Source organism: Artemia franciscana, chromosome 4 (genome assembly GCF_032884065.1).
Source record: "Artemia franciscana chromosome 4, ASM3288406v1, whole genome shotgun sequence".
Classification (NCBI taxonomy): Eukaryota; Metazoa; Arthropoda; class Branchiopoda; order Anostraca; family Artemiidae; genus Artemia; species Artemia franciscana.
The window spans coordinates 751,425-774,484 of NC_088866.1; the positions used below are offsets into that span (position 1 = coordinate 751,425).

General features: G+C 33.2%; 2 protein-coding genes across 2 annotated transcripts in view; one reads left to right on the top strand and one right to left on the bottom strand.

Moving 5' to 3' along the window:
• Positions 1 to 23,060, bottom strand: part of LOC136025823 (uncharacterized) — a 94,293-nt gene that overhangs the window by 23,925 nt on the left and 47,308 nt on the right. The gene's annotated exons all lie outside the window — the stretch shown is intronic.
• Positions 1,419 to 15,850, top strand: LOC136026706 (uncharacterized). Its single transcript, XM_065703462.1, has 3 exons — positions 1,419 to 1,706; positions 4,232 to 4,484; positions 15,220 to 15,850. The coding sequence occupies exons 1-3, from the start codon at positions 1,419 to 1,421 to the stop codon at positions 15,756 to 15,758; spliced, it is 1,080 nt and encodes a 359-aa protein (XP_065559534.1). The 3' UTR covers positions 15,759 to 15,850.

The following is a 23,060-nucleotide window of genomic DNA, read 5'->3' on the forward strand; positions in this document are numbered from 1 at the left end:
TAAGCCGGATTAAGAGATATTTTCGAGGGCTTTTAATGAAAATGCCCAGCTTCTTTGACTAGGTGTTAGATTTCAGTTCCCCTCCATTAAAAATTCTTTTAACACTTTCTACCTTAAATTTCAAAGCACCCCCCCCCCCACAAAAAAAAGCAATGCACGCCACCGTGGCAAAATATGCAGGGTAAGCAACACCTTACCAGGTTGTCCACACCTCCCCGAATTTGTATGTTTGAACATTGTGCGATGCAATAGAAGGTCTACCCTGTTTTGTCTCACTTCTGAAGAACTGATTTTCGATTGGAGGGGAGTGGGGGCTAGTTTACTTTGAGCTATGTACTAAGGAGAAGGGGGCAAACTTTTTCCCCGGTCTTCATAAGATAATGGAAGGTATAATTGTTGTTTTTTTATGTCGGTCGTCAGAGACACTCTGATGCTCGCCAAGATAATATTAATCTCCAGAAGCACGTTACAAGCTCCAGTAGAAATGAATTCACTTTTTATATCAAGTAAAAAAAAATAATAATAAAATAACAAATAAATCATTAAGCCTCAAAAAAACAAATACGCCTCACATAAAATGGTCACTGTAAAACTTAAACAATATAGTAAAATTTAGATTAAATCTGAAGCTGTGTCCAAAAAAATATTTACAAAACCTTACTCAATGAGCGATAAAAAAAGAAAAGGGAGGGCGGATCTTCACTTATTTAGTGGTTCAATTATATAGAAGGAACAAGTTCTTCCGTACCTTCCTGCGAAAAATTTTATTGGGGTAAAAGTGAAGATTTTTATTGAAGAGGAACGGAGAAGCCGACTCTGAGGGGGATATGAGCAGGAAATAAGAATTTTTTGGGGTTGTGGTGAATAATTTTGTGTGGCAAAGGTTGTTTTATAATTTTCTTTAAAAAAATGAAAAAAAAACAAAACAAATTTCACCCGACCCCAGATTTTGAAAACACATTTTAAGTCAAAAGATTGACGAAAACATAATGCTGCCCTAAAAAATTCCTTATTTTGAAACTAATAAAAGAAAACTCTTTGAAAATCACAAACTTTAGTTATGAATACAACTAAATAAGTATAAAGGAAATAATTGCTTTCTTGTGTCCTCGGCACTTGAATTTGCACAGGCTTTAATTTTAATTTAATTCTAATTTAATTTAATTTTAATTTAAGGCTTTAATTTTAATTTAATTCTAATTTAATTTAATTTTAATTTAACAGGCTTAATGGACACCATATGTTTTCTAGCCTAATCGTGTAACGTAACCAAGATTCATTACGAAGCTTTGGCCATATATGGATACATTGAAAAGTGTGTTTTTCGTTGTTTCTTAATCATCATAGCTATAGGCCTATGGTATAAACTTGCCAATCTAGAATTATAGTAAATATTCTTATTTGTCTATGAGGCTTCAATGAGACTGTTTAAATCGCTTTTTCGCAGGAAACTTCAGTTCTACCTCGTCATAACTTCATTTATTGTACTTTTTTGTTTAATTAATGCTTATATAGAAGGTCTGTCACGGAAAGAAGATGACTTAGAATATTTAAAAAGGAATATTAAACTACCTTATGCCTTAGAAGATGCTTGGAACTTTGAAAATCCTTTGAATCGAAACTATACAGCTCTAGAGTATTTTCTTGCTACTTTGGGGAAGCCCTGGATTGATATCATTTTGATTTTGGATTTGTTTTTTCCAACTGTAAGTAGCTTAAGTAAAGAGTTTTTATTTATTGTTTTACTTGTAAAATAATAAATACAATTAAAAACTAAATATTTAATTGATTTAGTTACAAAAGCTTAAATGTTTATTTTTACGATAAAAAGGGACGTTATTTGTGGTTAGCCATGGAAAAGGGTCAAGTCAATTAACTTTTTTGAAGGGAGTTAAAAGAGTGAATGTTTTTTTTTACCTAAAAGTATCATGTTTTTAAAAAGGGCTTAGGTTTTCTTGTCTTCTAAGACCGGAAGGGGGAAGCCTGACATGAAAATCCTTCATTGTAGCCACCCATAACTTTGCAAATATTTATAGAAATTGTTTTCATTTCAAAACAAAAAGCGAAACTAAAAAAAAAAAAAACAGCGTGTTTTGAGTTGATTATGCTAAATATTTAGGAAAAATCGTTGCTCTCAAGCTTATAGGTTGTATCTGACATTTTCAAACTTCCAGTTTGGCCCTCTTGACCTAAATTGTCTTACTCATTGTCCAATTCAGAACTGGCTTAGCAAACAATTGTTGGGAATTATTTTGGATGTATGAAATTTCAAATATCAAGGGCACTAACTGACAAAAACGTATGGGAGGCTAGCTTCTATTCTTCTTTTTTTTAAATGAAGATACCAAAGCATGTTTAAAAATAACAGGGGGGGATGTGTTAGCTTTTCTTACTTTCGCTGTAAAAGAAAATTATGTCACTTTCCATGGGAATTAGTTATATTACTTGAAAAAAATATCATATTAGTTTTGCAAGCGCGCCAAATTTAGAGAATTAGAGTTTACAACAACAAAATAGATGAACAACAAAGAGAGAGAACAACAAAAACAACAAATTATGGAAAGGCAGTGTGGTCTTCGTCATTATTTATTTGAATTAGAGCTTACTTGAAAAAAAGGTTGTGACTCAAGAACTTAGTGTTTCTTTTACTTGCCTAAAAAGATCCTTAGAAAAAAGAACGATCAGATTTTACATTATGTTTACTGGCTCAATGCTTGACGTCACAATAACAGGTGACGTCACAAACGACAACAAACGTTGTCGTTTGGCTTTACTTTCTGAAATACAATTAAGTAGTAATTCGATTGGCTATAAAAATATGACAATTGACATAACTAAAATTGTCCAAAGAAATTAAAGTGCAGTTTTAACATGGGAATATAGAACAGTAATTTTTCTCTCTCTTGTGGCATAATTCAGAAATTTGTTAAACTTGCTGTATTTAATATCTGTCAAACTAGTGTTGTACACAGATTATTTTTCATGCAAAAAATAAAACAAAAAAATAATTAAAACTTGGCCTGTTTATGTTCGAGACAGATTGTTTTGTTATCTCAAAGGCAGCTTTTTTCACAAAATTCGCTTTCCTTAGTAAAAACAGTTGGCCTTAATTGGAAAAGCATGGACGTGGTTATTTTTGACGAAAACATATCAAGACTTAAACAAGTACGTAAAAAGTTAAGAAACACTAGAGGATATCGCCAAAGGGGTGCCACTTCACGGAAAGGGCGGTCAAGTATTTTAATTTTTTTAAATGAAGATATAAAAAGGTATTTTTGAAGTCTAGAGGGTGGGTTGGTATCTTTTGTTTTCAATGAAAAAACCTAAACTGGTACTTTTAAAATTCATCCTCCCAATCGCTTCCCCTGAAATATCGCACAAAGAATTAACCCCTGTTTTCCTTCAAAGTAATCTCCAGTGAAACCCTTGCAAAAGCTTGGGAAAACAAATAGAAATTTTCAAACCCATTTTGATACCCCGAAAAGCTTCCATCAGCATTTAAAATCGTTAAATAAAAACCACAGAATTCTAGTATATTAAAATTGTAAATAATCACTTATAGCATTTGTAGCAACCCCATACAGAGCCTCAATCAGCATTTATAACCATTAAATATCTCTATCCATTGGTGTCTCTGGATTGAGTTGAATATTTATTTGAGTTGGTGAAATTATGTGGTACCCCTGTCTAGCTTGTTATTTTGGGGATTATTAAGGTGGGCCACTAGATATTTTTTGGATTTTGTTTGTTTCTTCCTGTGTTGGCATTTTTTCTCCCCTGTTCTTTCCCGGCCATGGATCATTATGGGGGAGATTGTGTTGAAATAGTTTTTTTGTTTATGAAATTTATTGTTAAATAAAGAACTTAAAGAACTCGAAAACTCAAAATAGCAACCGTAGCATTTTAATATACAACAACTATATCACAACAATTAATTTATTACAGCATTTTACAAAATTAAAGAAAAGCATCTCTGTAAATTCAGAATAAAATGAAGAAGTGCCACAAAGCGCTATAAGATATGCTCTTGGTTGCACATTATGATGAAGAAGATTATCACTTTCGAATCCAATTTGGTTTAGTTTCTGGAAAGTTTTCTCCCCAACATTTTTTATTTGGTTTTAGACATTGAAAGCAAGGAGAAAATCCCTCATTATTAAATATTCTTTTGTGTGACACCGCGCATTACTTTTCACTCAATTTGCTTTAATAAACATTCAATCTTTTTCAGGACAGAAAGAGATTTTTTGTCGAATGTGGGGGTGCAGATGGAGAATTATTTGGAAACTCCATATTCCTCGAGAAGTTCAAATTTTGGGATGGTTTACTCATAGAAGCTGATCCGTACTACTTCAAGGAGCTACTCGCGAAGAAACGGAAGGCGTACGCGGTTCAAGCCTGCTTGAGTTCTTCAAATTCTTCTCATACAGCCAGTTTCCAGCATGAGGGTCCCAAAGCTACGAAAAAGGGCTTGGGCTTTGGAAGTAAGAGATGAATATAATTTGTTTCTACAATTCAAGGAGATACTTTCTTCTCTTTTTATACAAATGGATGTTGACTTATCTTTGGGGTGTTTACGATGATGGAAATTGGACGCCGTTCTTGCATACTATCGTATCTGCCGAAAATTGGGGTTTGCATTTCATTAATTGGATGGACCAACAATTCAGTTCAACGTCATTTAGATATTTTCAAAATCTTAAGAATTTTTCTCAGAGTCCTATTTATCAAACAGTTCGTGGTAACGAACTGTAGTAAGGAGCGATCCGGCTCAATAGTAACCAAAACTCTAAAAAATTGAATTTTGATAGCAATAGCTACATCAAAAGAATCGCATTTTAATGCTGATTTTAAATATATAAGTTTCATCAAGTTTAGTCTTACCCATCAAAAGTTACGAGCCTGAGAAAATTTGCCTTATTTAGGAAAATAGGGGGAAACGCCCCCTAAAAGTCGTAGGATCTTAACGAAAATGACACCATCAGATTCAGCGTATCAGAGAACCCTACTGTAGAAGTTTCAAGCTCCTATCTACAAAAATGTGGAATTTTGAATTTTTTGCCAGAAGACAAATCACGGGTGCGTGTTTATTTGTTTTTTTTTTTTTTTTTTTTTTTTTTTTTCCCCAGGGGTCATCGTATCGACCAAGTGGTCCTAGAATGTCGCAAGAGGGCTCATTCTAACGGAAATGAAAAGTTCTAGTGCCCTTTTTAAGTGACCAAAAAAATTGGAGGGCACCTAGGCCCCCTCCCACGCTCATTTTTTCTCCAAAGTCAACAGATAAAAATTTTGAGATAGCCATTTTGTTCCGCATAGTCAAAAACCATAATAACTATGTCTTTGGGAATGACTTACTCCCCCAAAGTCCCTGGGGGTGGGGCTGCAACTTACAAACTTCGACCAGTGTTTACATATAATAATGGTTATTGGGAAGTGTACAGTCGGTTTCAGGGGATTTTTTTTGGTTTTGGGGGTGGGGTTGAGGGGAGGGGGCTATGTGGGAGGATCTTTCCATGGAGAAATGTGTCATGGGGGAACAGAAATTCAATGAAAAGGGCGCAGGATTTTCTAAAATTACTATAAAAAAACAATGAAAAAATAAACATGGAATTTTTTTTTTCAATTGAAAGTAAGGAGTAGCATTGAAACTTAAAACGAACAGAGATTATTACGCATTTGAGGGGTTCTAAAAATACTTTAGCATAAAGAGCGAGGTATTTAGGAGGAGATAAATACCTCGCTCTTTATGCTATAGTATTTTTAGTAATTTCAACTATTCATTCTACGGCCTTTCTGATTCAGGGGTCATTCTTAAAGAATTGGGACAAAACTTGCGATTTAGTGTAAAGAACGAGGTATTAACGAGGGTACAAACCCTCTCATATACATAATAAAAATTAAAGAATATAAAAGTTTGTTACGTAAGATAATTCTTAAGTTACGTATATTTTTTACTAATAGAAAAATTCGTTAAAAATAAAAATTTATAGTTGCCTTTTTATGTAACCGAAAAATTGCATGGCAACTAGGCCTCCTTTCCCATCCCTTATTTCTCAAAATCGTCTGATCAAAACTAAGAGAAAGCCATTTAGCCAAAAAAGGAATTAATATGCAAATTTCATTTTAATAATTTATGTGTGGAGAGCCAAAATCAAACATGCATTAATTCAAAAACGTTCAGAAATTACATAAAAAAAAACTAGTTTTTTTAACTGAAAGTAAGGAGCGACATTAAAACTTAAAACGAACAGAAATTACTCCGTATATGAAATGGGTTGTCCCCTCCGCAATCCCTCGCTCTTTACGCTAAAGTTTGACTCTTTGCCACAATTCTGCTTTTTAATACAATTAAAAGCTTTAGCGTAAAGAGCGAGGGATTGCGGAGGGGACAATCCATTTCATATACGGAGTAATTTCTGTTCGTTTTAAGTTTTAATGTCGCTCCTTACTTTCAGTTAAAAAAACTAGTTTTTTTTTATGTAATTAATTCTCAAGACTCTGACAATGTCTAAATGACTTGAACCAAGACTTTTGGTTTATTCATAGTAAAGAAAGCCAGAATCTGATTTTTTGAAGATATTTGGCTGATTTAGCGGTAGTAAGCAAGAAAGGTGACCAGATCATGATTTAAAAATCATGCAACAATGATTTGCATGGAAGTTTTAAGAAACCATGGAATGCGTAAAAACCTCAAGCATTGCTTTCCCACTAAAAATCTTCCAATTTGTATTCCTCACCCGTTCAGTGACACAGACGGGACTGTACGATGCTTTGAAAGTAAGTTTCGACAGTAATTAAATTTAAAAAAATTCAACAGAAAGTAAAGAGCAACCTTAAAACTTAAAATGAACAGAAATTGTTCTGTATATGAAGGGGCCCACCCTTACTCAACCCTCGTGCTTTAAGTTGAAGTCTTAAAGTTCTTCTCATTCAAACATAAAAATACTTCTCATTCAAATTAGATGGCCTTTGTTTTTGAGCAGTCTTTCTTAAGTAATTGCAACAAAAAGTCAAACTCAATGATTCATTTTTGTTTTAAGAAAAAAAAAAGAAAGAAGTGTAAAGAGAAAAGGTGGAAGAAAGGACAGCATCCCTCAATGATTTATTTTTGTTTTAAGTATTAATATTGCTCCTTACTTCTAGTTGAATTTTTCTGATTTTGACGTTTTTTCCAATTTATATCCAGAAATTCCACTCTCTCCTCTCCTTTCTCTGGAAACAGAGGGGAGAGAAGGGGGAAAACATTTCTGGAATATTCTTACCAAATACTTTGTTCTCCACGGACAAATCCCCCTCCCACAGAAAATTTCCCCCAAAATAGTTCCGTGTATTTCCCATATCACAAACGTCATACGTGATGAATAGGCAACTGTCATAACCTAGAGCCCTTTTTCCAGGGGCTCTTGTGGTCTTTTTATCCCCAGAGGCACAGTTATTAAGCCTTTCACCTATGCAGAACCTAATGGCTATCTCATTTTTGATCGATAGATCTTTGGGAAAGAAAATGCACTGGAGGGGGCTAGTTGGCCTCCAATTTTTGGTCTCTTTAAAGCGGAACTAGAACTTTTATTTTTGTTCGAATGAGCACTCTAATCGTCTAAAACCTTTGGATTAAAACAATCACCCCTGAAAAGAAAAAAATTAACAACAACAAATAAGCTTACATTCCTGATCTTTCTTCTGGCAAAAATGGCAAAAACCCACTTTCATTGTAAATGAGAGCTTGAAACATCTAAAGTGGGGCTCCTTGAGTAATTCCAGAGAATTGGTAAAATACCGATTCTTTTAATGTGTCAGTCATTATCATAATTAAATAAAAAAACAAGTTTTTTTTTTACTGAAAGTAAGGAGCGACATTAAAACTTAAAACGAACAGAAATTACTTCGTATATGAAAGAGGCTGCTTCCTCATCAACGCCCCGGTTTTTACGCTAAAGTTTGACTCTGTCTCTCAATTCTTCTTTTTAAAACAGTAAAAAACTTTAGCGTAAAGAGCGGGGCGTTGATGAGGAAGCAGCCTCTTTCATATACGAAGTAATTTCTGTTCGTTTTAAGTTTTAATGTCGCTCCTTATTTTCAGTTAAAAAAACTAGTTTTTTTTATTTAATTTCTGAACGTTTTTGAATCAATGCATGTTTTGATTTTGGCTCTCCGCAGAGGAATGATTAAAACGAACTTTGCATTTTTTTTTTTGGCTAAATAGCTTTCTCATAATTTTGATTGAATGATTTTGAGAAAAAAAAGAGCGGAGGAGGAAGCCTAGTTGCCCTTCGATTTTTGGTTAATTAAAAAGGCAACTAGAACTTTTAATTTTTTACGAATATTTTTATTAGTAAAATATTTACGTAAATTATAAATTAGATTACGTAAAGAACTTTTGTATTCTCATATTTTTATTACATATATGAGAGGGTTCGCCCCCTTGTCAGATCCTCGCTCTTTACACTAAAGCTTAAATTTTGTCCCAATTCATTAAGAATGACCCCAGAATCACAAAAGCCGTAGAATAAATAGTTGAAATTACTAAAAATACTTTAGCGTAAAGAGCGAGGTATTAGGAGGAGGTGAGCCCCTCAAATGGATAATAATTTCTGTTTGTTTTAAGTTTTAATGCTGTTCCTTACTTCCAGCTGAAAGAACTTTTTCATATTTATTTTTTCATTGTTTTTTTTTAAAATAATGCTAGTAAATCCTGCACTCCCTTCATGGAGATTTTCTTCCCCCATGACAAATTATCGATGGAAAGTTCCCCCAGCATATCCCCCTCTTCTCAACACCTCCCCCAACCAAAAATATCCTCCTGAAAACGCCTGTTCACTTCCCTATAACCATTACTATATGTAAGCATTGGTCAAAGTTTGTAACTTGTTGCCCCTCCCATGGGGACTGTGGGGGAGTAAGTCGTCCCCAAAGACATAGTTATAAGGTTTTTCGACTACGCTGAATAAAATGGCTATCTCAGAATTTTGATCCGTTGACTTTGGTAAAATAATTAGCGTGGAAGGGGGCCTAGGTGCCCTCCAATTTTTTTGGTCACTTAAAAAGGGCACCAGAACTTTTCAATTCCATCAGAATGAGCCCTCTTGCAACATTCTAGGACAGATGGGTCGATACGATCACCCCTGGGAAAAAAAAAACAAAAAAAAACAAAAAAAACAAATAAACACGAATCCGTGATCTGCCTTCTGGCAAAAAATACAAAATTATGCATTTTTATAGATAGGAGCTTGAAACTTCTACAGTAGGGTTCTCTGATACGCTGAATCTGATGGTATGATTTTCGTTAAGATTCTATGACTTCTAGGTGGCGTTTCCCCCTATTTTCTAAAATAATGCAAATTTTCTGAGGCTCGTAACTTTTGATGGGTAAGAGTAAACTTGATGAAACTTATATATTTAAAATCAGCATTAAACTGCTATTTTTTTTATGTAGGTATTGGTATCAAAATTTCATTTTTTAGAGTTTTGGTTACTATTGAGCCGGGTCGCTCCTTACTAAAGTTCGTTACAACGAACTGTTTGATTCTATTTTTTAGAGTTTCGGTTTTCGGTTTTCTAGACGTTTTCAAGAGCCATTGCTTACAGATTGTTCTTGGTACCCGGCTGACTGACCGTATTTCAAACAGTAGGTTGTTTTGAAAAATGTGGTTCAATCCCACTTACTAGGGCTATAATGAAAGATTGTCGAATTTTTGGCCAACCAACTGGGGCTACACTGAAAGCAGGTCGTCCTCGTCTGGGGTGGGAGGATGTCATAAATAACAATCTAAAAGGAAATGGGAACTTCCTGGGAAGGTGTAAAGAGGGAGGCCTTGAATAGATTAGGTTGGAGGAGGAGCGTGCGTAGCTGTGTTGGCCTCAGGTGGCTTGGTGCTGCAGCGAGTTATTAGTAGTAGTAGTAGTAGGTGTAGTAGTTCGGTTCCCATTGGGCCGAGTCGCTCCTTATTTACAGTTTCTTACCACAAAATGTTTGAATAGAGCTGCTGTTGATAAACTAAAAAAGAGCATTACCTATGATACAGGAATTTGATTTGTAACTTCCATCATGTTTTTCACAACTATTTTCGGAACCACCAAGGGAAATGAGGAGAAAGGCAATCCGCAACCTAAGAGTTAAATTATCCTGTTCCATAAGAAACTGGAATTTTGGAGATCTTCGGCGATTTAATATTGTTTTTTCTGCTCTTTCGAACGGTGTGGGGGGTCGACCTTTTGTTCCTTAAATACACAAATTTGGTTTTATCCTAATCAACACGTTGAGATTACTGTAATAATTTCACATTACTTAGTTAATTACTTTAAATTACTTAATTACTGTAATTACTAATTAGTTAATTACTTGTAATTACTGTAATTACTCTTGTGCTAAAGAAAGAAAAAAATTAGTTGATTCTTTGTTTTCTTAATGACATCATTAAGACATCATTAAGACATCATAATGACATCATTAAATAAGCCTTGTTTATTTAATGACATCAATATTATGCACTAAACTTATTTGATTTCTTCACAAAATCCTTTCATAAACTCTACTACAAGTTAATTATTCACAGCACACTAAGATCACTGTTTTGATGAGAAACGGTAACACACAGGGCATAATTTATTGTTCCTTGTACCTGACCCAGAGATAGCAATATCTCTTGTTTTTTTCTCTACAATTAATAGCCTAGAGCGATAGTCAGTAAAAATTTTTAAATTTGCTGAATCTAACCTAGAAATTTATCGTTAAGCTAAAAAGTACTTAGAAATCTAGCTGATCTTGCATTTTAACTACATTCAAAGAAATACAGTCATTTTTATCAAAATTAGCACTCATAATAACGAATTAAATATAGCAGTGAAATTACTCTAAATTTTGTGTAACGGCCAAAACAAAAGTTGAGCTGATACAATTCTAAATTTACTGCTGGACTATGGATTGCTCAAAAAGAGAAATTCTAGATCTTTAGTCATGTTTTCTTCTAAGTGATTTTCGGAAAATTGGAAGATTTCGTTGCCATGTTGAAAACCGTTCATTTTGTCCTTTAAGCTGACTCCTCAGTTTGATTTCTCGATAACTCACTTAAGATAAGTTTAAGAAACTCCTTCCGACAAAAGTTCAAGACAGATCTTCTTTTTCTTTTTCAAATTTAGTAAAGTTTAGTTTAAACTTTAAACTCTTCAGGTTAAATTTAAACATAAGTTTAAACAAGTTTAAACTTTTCAATATAGTAAAGTCTGAAATTCTACTGTTATTTTAACTAATTTATTTTATTTTTTATATTTTGAGTGTCCTAGATTCTGATTCCATCTCCTATCGAGTAGATAAATTATTCTGTTATGGTAGTCTTAACTAGGGGTATTTACTTGTATTGAAATGAGTCCCGTGTATAAGATAGAGGAAGGCCATTTGGAATATCGTATTTTCCGTTTATTTAAATTGTGCTTCCTCATCACGATGACTCATAGAGGCAAAAAAAAATCATAAGCTTGATTTTTTGGGGCTTTGACAATTTTGATTGTGATTGTGGTGGAAATATAATATTCTTAATTTGTAACAAACCGACCTGAGCTGAATTGCAATCGGTAAAATCTAGGATTACAATATTTTTGAAACCCAGTTTTGTAGCTTTTATTTTGCGATCATATTTATAAGGCTATTACAATATACAGTTGTGCATATAATTGACATTTTTGTACATTTTATCTTATTAAAAATACCAAAAGGTGTTTATTCAAATAGAATTCAAAAAATAAAAAGAGGGAAGGAGTTTGGAAGCAAAAGACGTAAGGCATTTAGTAATTAGATCCTGCAATTCAATTTTTTGTGCAATTCAAGTAGGTATTTCATTTTATTTCAGGCCAAACAGATTTTGCCATCACTCTGGTTAGCAATATTTGCATAGCTATGTTTTTAAGCCATTTCGTTATAATTTTTAAAATTGCATTTATAGTCAGACAGCTACTAGATTGTAGAATTGTGCATACCAGCTGTTTTTGTATTTTTTTTATCTAGTCAAATAACCCATGGATTCTATTCAAATAAATCTTAGAGTATGTCCTGTATTTCAAGAAGAAGAAAAAACTTACATAAATTGCATAATTTATTTAAAGAAAATTAATTAAAGATTTAATTTAATTAAAGAAAATAATTTAATTATTTTATATAGCGACCCCCTTCAAGCTTAGGAAATTTTAAACGACCCCCTCCTCCATATAATGAAATGTATATTAACCGTATATGTAGACGTAATATCGCACTATTTTACAATGTAAATAAAATACGGATTAAAGAATATGTACCCATTCATTTCGCATATATATAATTGGAAACGTTGACGGGATATCGGTCATAATAAAACACAATAAATAAAATGACATAAAACTACATATATATTTATTCAATAGAAAAAATAAACTTTTGTAATATTTAATAAAAACATATTATTAACATCAAACAATATTAATGTGACGGATGTGATTGTTTATTTTTACACAAATAATTAAATCTAGGCTCGATTTGAGTTAGTGCAGATCATAATAAATTTTCAACGTTTATTAAAGTTGAACGGTATTTTGATTTTATGTAAGTTAATGTGGAAAAGGCTGATTAACATAAATATGTTGTACAAAATGGCAGTAATTTGTTAATTGCCATTTCCGATAGTAGGGGATATTCTGATTTGATTTCTATCCAAAATTCATGCACAGGCACTTGAGAAAATCTGAGTCGCAAGGTAGTATCACTTGTTAATTCAGAAAATTCTTCTTGTGCTTTTATGTTTAAAAATTAATTTCTTCCATTTCAATTGAAAATGGATTGCAAATCCGTTGTTGTGTATCGATATCATTGGGAAAATACCTATGCATGTAAACTTCCATATTCTTCAAATGATTAACTATAATTTTTGTTATAGGAGTATCTTTTTTTGAAATATTGTTACTAATTCTCATGTAACTCGTCAGTAAATGGAAAAATTTCGAGCGATCCACTTTCCACTCTGCTCTTCCATATAAGAATTTTTTAACAAAGGCCTCGAGTTTATTTTTTAACATAAACATATTAACGCAGACTCCCTGCATCAATAAATTCATATAAATGATTTTATCAAAAATATCTGCCAAATAGCACAGCTTGAGAAGCCATAAATTATCGTGAAAATAATCGGCCAAATTAAAATTTTGCTCTGTTAGAAATATAAGAACTTCATCTTTTAAAGTTAATAATCGTTTAAACTTCGATCTCCTGATAGCCACCTACCTTCAGTATGTAGCAATAAACTTGTGTAATCCAAATCCATATCAATGCACAAATTTTTAAACAATCGACTATTAAGTGCTCAACTTTTAATAAAGTTAATGTTTTTGACTGCATCAAAAACTTAACATTAATTCTGGTGCAATTTTTTTAAAAATAAATGCCTCTTGGTGAATCATACAATGTGTAAATGTAATATGATCATTTCCAGCTTTAGCAAATGCTGTAAAACCAAGATCTTGTCCAGTCATTGCTGCAGCACCGTCAGTGCACACACACCAACACAATTTTTCCAATTTAATCCTTCTTTTTCAAAAAACCCATTTATTTTTTTATATATATCTTTTCCACGAGTATGACCTTCCAGAGGAGAACAAAAAAGTATATCTTCATGAATGCTTCCTTCATAAATATATCTTACAAAAAGTAACAACTGTACCATTTTTGAAATGCCTGTCGACTCGTCCAGTTGTATTGCAAACTTTGAGCTGTCTTTAAGCCTCATAAGAAGCTGTTGAAATTGATCATTGCTAATGTCTGAAAATTCTTTTGACAGAGTGTCATTTGATAATGGAATTTTACTAATTTCAGCAGTGTACTGTTTTACATGAACAATTTCAGACATTCTTATAGCTGCAGGTAGTAAAAGTTGCTCTCCAATAGTAAAAGGCTTTTTCGTTTTTGCTATCGAATACGAAACTTCATACGATGCCAATAGATATTTATCATTCAAAGTAACACAATTCTCCAAAGTGTTCTTTTCTGTATTTGATGTTTGCAAAAGACGCTCAAAATATTCTATTGGCTTTTTTGATAACGTTGCATGTTTAGTATTCAAATGATGTTGCAGTTTTGACGGTTTCATGCTTTCTGCAGCCAAAACTTCAATGCAAATTAAGCACACTGGTTGTTCTTCATTGTTGTGAGAAGAGCATGTGAAGCCATACTGCAAATATGATTTGTCATATTTTCTTTTTTTTGTTTAGCAAGAAGTCGGATTTGAAGCACTGCACCTTGGTTGTGACGGCGTGGCAGACTTATTAATTGGAATTTTAATTAGCCATTTATCCATGATAGTTAAATAATAATAAATAATTAGACAAAATGTAGTTGAACTTTAAGATAATAATTAAAATTATTATGAAACAAAATTGTTGTGACACATGTCACTACAAAGACAAAGCTGAGTCGAAACTGAAGAACAAACAGTATGTGTAAGCTGTAAGGCAATGTGGTGTCTGGGTACTTATAATCACTAAGTTATCTTGCAAACACTGACACCGGCGGCCAGACATCAATGTCGAAGGTTCAGCTGAAAATCGAGGAGCACATTGTACTTATTATTTTAAATGCTACTTCCATATTTTCATTTATATGCCCTACATAACAGTTTTGCATTGCCACTTTTTTCAAAAAAAGTTATAATAAAACTACAATAGTATTTTGTATGATTTTTATTTGTATTTATATTTGTATGTAGTGTGTATACTAATTTAAAAATTTTATTTATAATGATTGAAAGTATCAGATCTTTGCGACCCCCTTTCAGTAGTCTCGCGACCCCCCTGGGGGTCGCGACCCACAGTTTAAGAAGCCCTGCTCTAGATGACATCACGATTGGAAAGAAACAAGTTAAATTGACATAACACTTTTTTGACTGACCGACCCAGTCATAGTGATCGATAACAAATATTGATGTATGATGAGTTTCAATGAATTACAATGAAATGTAATAGTATAAAATCATGGTCAATTGTGCCCAAATTTACAATTGCCTTTGTACCCAAGACTACTCATTTCTCTGGAACATTTGTAACAAATCTTTTATTGCTTTTCGAAGCTCCTATGTGGATGAACCGAAAGAAATTAATTATTTAAAATGTGTTCATTTATTAAAACTAACTATTTTTTATTTGGTGCTGAAAGAGCAGATAGATCGACAATCCAATCGTCAATTAAAACATAATTTTCTTTTGCAGTGTATAATAAAGGGAATGGACGAGTACTATATAATGAAGAAGGCCACAATGGATATGGGATAGACGAAAAAGGATTCGAAAGATTTCGAAAGGTTGTCATGGTTTCCTGTTTTCCACTGTGGACAATTCTCCAGGCTTTAAATGTCACTACCATCGATATTCTTTTTTTAGATATCGAAGGAGGAGAATTGAATATTTTAAAAACAATACCATTTACTAAATTAAAGATAAGCGCCATCTTAGTAGAATATGATGGAAGAAAAGACTATCTACAGAAAATACAAAATTTTATGACAAATGTAGGATATGAGTTATTTGATTCGTATCAAAATGAGTGGACTCTCGGCGACGCTCTCTTTTTAAAAAGGACGCTCCGTGATGAAAATGCGATTCGATTTAAGGGGGCGTACCAATATAGTAAGAAAATGTTTTTGAATATAACAGACGATACAATTAAAGATATTATATTCCGAAATACGAATAGTGAGTCTTCTGTTAAAGGTATTAATAATTTGAAAAATTTGATATTAAGTCAGTGAGAACGACTTGTCTATTAAGAGTCTTATGTTATTTTTTTAGTTGGCATTATTTACATATTTTTGACCTGTGAAATACAATAAATTCAACAAAATATGTTTGTTATGCCTACACGTAATTAAAAAAAATAAACCTTCTCAAGCGATATGAAAATAAGATTCTAAGGAATAACCTTAGAGCTTAAAGCGAACAGAAATTATGTTCCTGCTCCTTACGCTAGAGGTTACCCCCCCCCCATTAAAAAAATAAAATCAATAAAGAATGTTAAAACAAAAGTTTTTTTTGTCACAATGATTTGAGAATGAAAGTTTTTTAATATTTGTATATTCTTTGCATAATATTAAATAAAGTTCGAATAAAAGTAAAGAGCGGCATTGAAACGTAAAGCAAACTAAAACCCCTCGATATATAAGGGGGCTGCTCATTCCCCTTAAACTCACTCTTTGCGCTAAACATTTGTTTTTGCTACAATGCTTTAAAAAATACTGATGAAAAAAGGCAGTTGGAATAGGATAATAAGTATTTTTTCATAATACCTCAGGAATATAAGAGTTTATTGATGACATTTGCTTTATAAAATAAAGTTTTCAATTCGGGTTTTTTAAAAGGCAACCACTGAATTCCAACAACTGATTTAAACCACTTACTATATTTGCTGTACTCATAAATACTTTCTGTAAAGCACTATGAAACTTCAGCGCAGAAAGTAGGGGTGTTAAAGAAGGGCAGCCTCCTTACATACGGAGAAGTCCCTATTCAGTTCGAGGTCATTTAAACTTTGCTGTAGAAAGAGGCATGTTGAGGGGGCAGCATCCTCCCAAGAAAATTTTCTTTCTTTGTTTTTTTTTTATTTCTCTCCTAATGTAACTTCACTTTTAATATAATGCCAAAATTAGGGGAGCCTCCATCCCAACTTCCCCCAACTTTTACTGTAAACTACAAATTTTTCATACCAATGCTTTAAAACGAAAATTATTTTGAAAAATATGACCTATTTAAATGTTTTTAAGAGGACACTGAACTGCTAAAACAATTTTCCAGGAAGCAATTTTTATACTTTTAGGGGATAATTCTTTGGAAAATTACTGCTCCTGGAGAATGGTACCCTTCCTCCCCCCCCAAAAAAAAACTCTTCCGTCTCTGCGCAAGCTAACATAGTATTTATTACAAAATAGGTACCAATTGACAAACAAAATAATAAAAAATAATACAAATAAACCTCTTATCCTGACGAGCAATGCTTATCAGGTAGCTAAAATTAATAAAAGATAACGCCTGCTTGTCCTGATCAGTCTTACCTATCGTGTAATAGCATCCTGAAAAAGGTAATTCGTACTTAAAAGTAAAAATAATTCTGCAGTAATATGGGTCTCTCTCTTTAGCCTCTGTTTGCCTAGTAAAAATTATTTGTCCGACTTAGAGGCATTTTTTCTATGTTATTTTTAGAGGCATTATTTGTCCAACACCAGGCATTAAATCCCCTCTCTGCTGTTATCTGGAGGATCTCTTCAAAAACTGGAAAGAAAGGACTTTAATAAACCACCTTCGACGGTTTAGATATCCCCTCTCCACATGTAACACAAAATAACCATTATTAATATTGTAAATGCGTTCTACATAATAGCCCTTCATTGTAACCTATTTGGACCTGTGATAGCATTTTCTATATGCAGGGCTAGAATTCCCCCCCCTAAGATTTTCTTTGCCCCATACGATATTTTGAAAACTACCTTCAATATTGGGATTTCAATGAGAATTCCTATTTATTTTGGTATTCCAATTGAAAAAATTTAAAGAACTGAATCGGCTTAAAAACTGAATTAATCTGTGCATAGGATTCTCTCAAATAAGGTCCACATTCAAAAATTTTCTAAAATAGAAGTCGAACTTTGCCGTGCGAATAATTGATTTAAATAGTTTCTTGCAACTCCCATATTCATTCAGGAACTTGAAAGGAAGCTCTTAACTTTTTTCAAGATAATTCTTTTTTCTCTAGCTTTTGAGTACACCGGAAATCATCCAAGGTTCTAAGACTCCCAGTAGTTTTTGTTGATCTCGTGAAGATGAGGGGTTGTAAGTTTTTGGAGCGCTGAATTTTTCATTTGATCATAAAATAAAATAAAAAATCTATTAAAATATGACTCTGACTCAATCTTATCAAACAGTTCGTGGTAACGAACTGTAGTAAGGAGCGATCCGGCTCAATAGTAACCAAAACTCAAAAAAATTGAATTTTGATATCAATAGCTACATTAAAAGAATCGCATTTTAATGCTGATTTTAAATATATAAGTTTCATCAAGTTTAGTCTTACCCATCAAAAGTTACGAGCCTGAGAAATAGCCATTTTGTTCAGCATATTCGAAAACCATAATAACTATGTCTTTGGGGATGACTTACTCCCCCACAATACGTGGGGGAGGGGCTGCAAGTTACAAACTTTGACCAGTGTTTACATATAGTAATGGTTATTGGGAAGTGTACAGACGTTTTCAGGGGGATTTTATTTTGTCTGGGGGTGGAGCTGAGGGGAGGGGGCTATGTTGGAGGATCTTTCCTTGGAGGAATCTGTCATGGGGGAAGAAAAATTCAATGAAAAGGGCGCAGGATTTTCTAGCATTACTATAAGAAAACAATGAAAAATAAACATGAAAACGTTTTTTTCAAATGAAAGGAAAGAGTAGCATTGAAACTTAAAACGAACAGAGATTATTACGCATATGAGGGGTTCTAAAAATACTTTAGCTTAAATAGTGAGGTATTTAGGAGGAGATATATACCTTGTTCTGTATGCTAAAGTATTTTTATTAATTTCAACTATTTATTCCACGGCCTTTCTGATTCAGGGGTCATTCTTAAAGAATTGGGACAAAACTTACAATTTAGTGTAAAGAGCGAGGTATTAACGAGGGTACAAACCCCCTCGTATACATAATAAAAATATAAGATTATGAAAGTTTGTTACGTAAGTTAATTCTTAAATTACGTATATTTTTTTTACTAATAACAATGTTCGTTAAAAATTAAAAGTTCTAGTTGCCTTTTTAAGTAACCGAAAAATTGGAGGGCAACTAGGCCTCCTTCTCCACCCCTTATTTCTCAAAATCAAGAAAAAAAGAATTAATATACAAATTTCATTTTAATAATTTATGTGCGGAGAACCAAAACCAAACATGCATTAATTCAAAAACGTTCAGAAATTAAATAAAAAAAACTAATTTTTTTTAGCTGAAACTAAGGAGCGACATTAAAACTTAAAACGAACAGAAATTACTCCGTATATGAAATGGGTTGTCCCCTGCGCAATCCCTCTCTCTTTACGCTAAAGTTTGACTCTTTGCCACAATTCAACTTTTTAAAACAGTTAAAAGCTTTAGCGTAAAGAGCGAGGGATTGCGGAGGGGACAACCCATTTCATATACGGAGTAATTTCTGTTCGTTTTAAGTTTCAATGTTGCTCCTTACTTTCAGCTAAAAAAATTAGTTTTTTTTTATTTAATCCTACAATTATTCAGTTGAACATAGTTATTTTGTTGTAGATTTTTTTTTTTGGAGATAAAATAAGAAATATTGATTCACTTTGCAATTCTACTAGATGGAAGTTAAGAAAGAGCTAACTATGAAAAAAGTAAGGAAATGGTCTGAAATGTCACTGGCAAGACGTAGCTACGAAGAATTGGTAAAAAAAAAGAAAACATATTATCCATTAAAGTAGCTGTTGTCTCCGTTGTTCTAGTAGGTACAAACATTGTTTGCAGCACACCATAAGAAAAACTTCCTGCAAGAAAGTCTAATGATATAGAAGAAATTTCCAAAATATGGTGATTTCCAAAATCACCATGACTGCTTGGTATTTGTATAATATACACCCAACCTAATTTTCTTCTATACGTTTTTAAAACCAGAACATAATTTGTGCTTCACTGAAAGAAAACAAAAACGAATTACCGTGTATTGTCGGTTCAATTGACATATACTTGTATTTACTCCTTAAAGTTTTGATAATTTTTTATTTATAAAAGCAGAAAAGTGAAGACATTTAAAGCGTATTTTGTTTTCAGTAAAGTGCAAGTTATATTCTGTTCTTGAGAAGCTATTGGGGTTATCAGCCGTACTAATGTTAATTTCTGCTCGTTTGAGTTTATTTTATTGGTTGGTAGTTATTATACACCTGGAAGATTATTTTAGTTTATTTCCGCTCATTTTTAGCTTAATAGAGCTCTTTACTTTTCTTTCAAAAAACTGTTTTGTGTAAACTGTTTTTTCAGTTATTTCTTTTCGTTTTTTCTTGACATAGTCTTATTTCCGGAAAAAAAATAATATTTTTACATCTTTTCGGTTTTTTTCTATAAGACTCCATAGTCTGAGTTACTATTCGTATGTTGGAGAAACCTTTTCAACAATTTTAAATCCTAACGCAAATAGTATTTTTAATTCAATTTTATAACTCCTGAATTTGCCCTGAAAAATAAAGCCACGCCATTCCTAAGGATTCTATCTATACTTTCTCAAATCCTGGATACACTTGCACTCTTTTTATTTATTTACATTGTAAGAGCAAGTAATGATACTATTAGCCCCAAAAGTTTTAACTTAACACTCCCAGTCGTTCTCGATATATTGCTGAGATATCTTCTTGGCAACCATAAACACAATGCCTTTGATTAATTTAAAGTAATATTTAGTTTTAAAGCATAATGGGCCAATTGAATGACTGTGGGGGTTGGCATACCCATTACCCCTAAAGACATAGTTGCTGGACCGATATACTATGTTGAACAAAATGGCTGTCTGAAAATTTTGAATGGATCCGTTTGGAAAATGAATGGGCTTGTGAGAAGGGATGCTTTCGCTCCAATCTCTTATTATTCTTAAGAAGGGCTCCAGAACTTTTAATTTTGAATTGAATTTGCTCTTTTAAAATTTTCAACGATATTTCTAGCTATTATAGAGTGGTGCTGCCTATGATATGGCTTATATGCCCCTTTGAAAACCTGCATGCATACAGTTTTTTCGCCTAATTGAAACTCCTCCTAAACCTTCCCAAACGTTTCACCCTAATACCCTTAGCGTCATTAGTTATATTAACTATAGGGTAGTATTAAAAGTATACCCATAGCACCTTCTGGCTAATTCAAAATCCCCTACAACTTACCCTTAAAGGTCTAACTTAATAATATAATTTGTTATTCAGATATTGCTTTGACATCTTTTTGAAAGTCCACTTGCTCATAGTTAGTTTTGATTTAGTTCAACATCTACCTAAATATTCTTTAAAAGTTTCTCCTTAATACCCTTAGATTGCACAGTAGCAATAGTTGTAGCAGCATTAGTATTAGTATGCGCGTAGCACTTTTGGTTCCTTCAACATCTTCTTCAACACACGCTGAAAGTTTCAGCTTTATATCATCAACCGTTCCTGAAGCATTTCTGATGCGTTCGCTTGACAACCTGTGTGGGCATAGTGTATTTCGAATTAGTTTCATTTAGTCTCTATATATCCCAAATTTTTTACATTATTATTCTTAGCTTTAATAGCAGTAGAGATAGTATTATCAGTAGAATTCATTGTAGTAACCTAAGCTTTAGTGACAGTAGTAGTAATAATAGTAACAGTAATATTAGTATGGGTAGAAGCAGCAGCATTAGGATGCAAATATTTTCTTTGTGTTAGTTCAACATCCCTCACAACAAGCCCTGTTAGTTTCAACTTCACACACCAAACTTTTCCTAAAATATTGCTGTTACACCCTTTTGACAACCTACATACAGACGGCGTGTTGTGATTTAGCTAACCTTCCCCGCTGGGTAGTGGTTATAGTTAGTTGTAATAGTAGTCACAATAATATTGCTAATAATAGTATAAACATAATGCCTTTTGATCAGTAGAACATCCCTTTTATCAAGTCTTAAAAGTTTCAACTTCATACAACTGCTTGTTGCTATGATATTGCTGATATATCCTTTTGATAGCCGGTGTGTTATCAAATTTACTTGTAAGGCTCTTAGCCTTACAAGTAATATCAATAGAAGCATTAGTAGTAGTAGCAGTAGTAAATGCAGCAGTAACAATAATATTAGCAGTAGTGTGCCCTTATTGCCTTTTGTTGAGATGATCTTCCCCTTTAAGTATTCGCTGAAAGTTCCAGCTTAACACCCAGATCAATTCTTGAGTTACGATATTTTGGTAATTTGCATGCATATAGCGTCTTTGGTTTTGCTCAAATTTCCCCTCAATACTGTAAATAGAGTAGTCTGGTAGTTGTAGTAGCATTGGTAGCATGCACATATTACCTTTTGATCATATTCCTTATCATTTCCTGAATTTTCCGAATTAATATACTCAGTTATTCCTGTGTTACACCCTTTTTACAATCCTTAGACACATAACGTGTATTGATTTAGTTCAACACTCCCCTAAATATTACCTGAAATGTTTACCTGAATGCCCTTCCTCTTCTTGAAAATTAAAATTCAAATACGCATACCTTTCTCAATAAATGAATGAACTTCATTACCCTCTAAATAAAATGTTTTATTTACTTTCTCAATAAAATGTCAGGGAGGGGGGCTAGTTGCTCTTCGTCATGTTTGATTCTTAAAAGGGAACTAGAACTATATAATTAAAATTAAATGAGCCTCTTCTAAAGTTACCACGACCACCTTTTCCATAAAAAAACCTTTAGTATCCCTGAGGCATAACTTACAACCCTTACCCCAGACTCTGGGGGATTCTGTCCACCCCAAAGGACTTATTGTTATCGAATGTGTTTGTTAAGAATACGACGTGAGGCGGAAGGGGCTACCCACGATCACTTTGATTCTTAAAAAAGGAACCAAAAAATCTGATTTCCAATCCAATGAGTCATCTTCGAAGTTTATACGACCACACTTTTTGTAAAAAAAAACCTTATATGCCCCCAGGGCATAACGTACCTTTGCCAAAATGGCTGTCTCAAAATTATGATTGGATATGTTAGGGGAAATGGTGGGCGTGGGATTAGTTGCCCTCCCACCACTTTTGACTATAAAGGGGGCACCAGTGTCTTCAATTTCCAATCGAATGAGACTTTTTTCAAAGATTCTACAACAAAAAATCGTCACCTCAGAATTTTTATGAGACACTTTTTGGGAAAGTGTGAGGTAGGGGGGGGGGAGACCGCTGTCGGATCACTCTGAATCTTAAAAAGGGTGTTGGAAAATCTCATTACCAAGCCAATGAATCCCCTCCAAAGCTTATACGATCACCTTTTCTATAAAAACCTCATATGCTCCCAAGGCATAATTTACAACCCTTGCCCTGA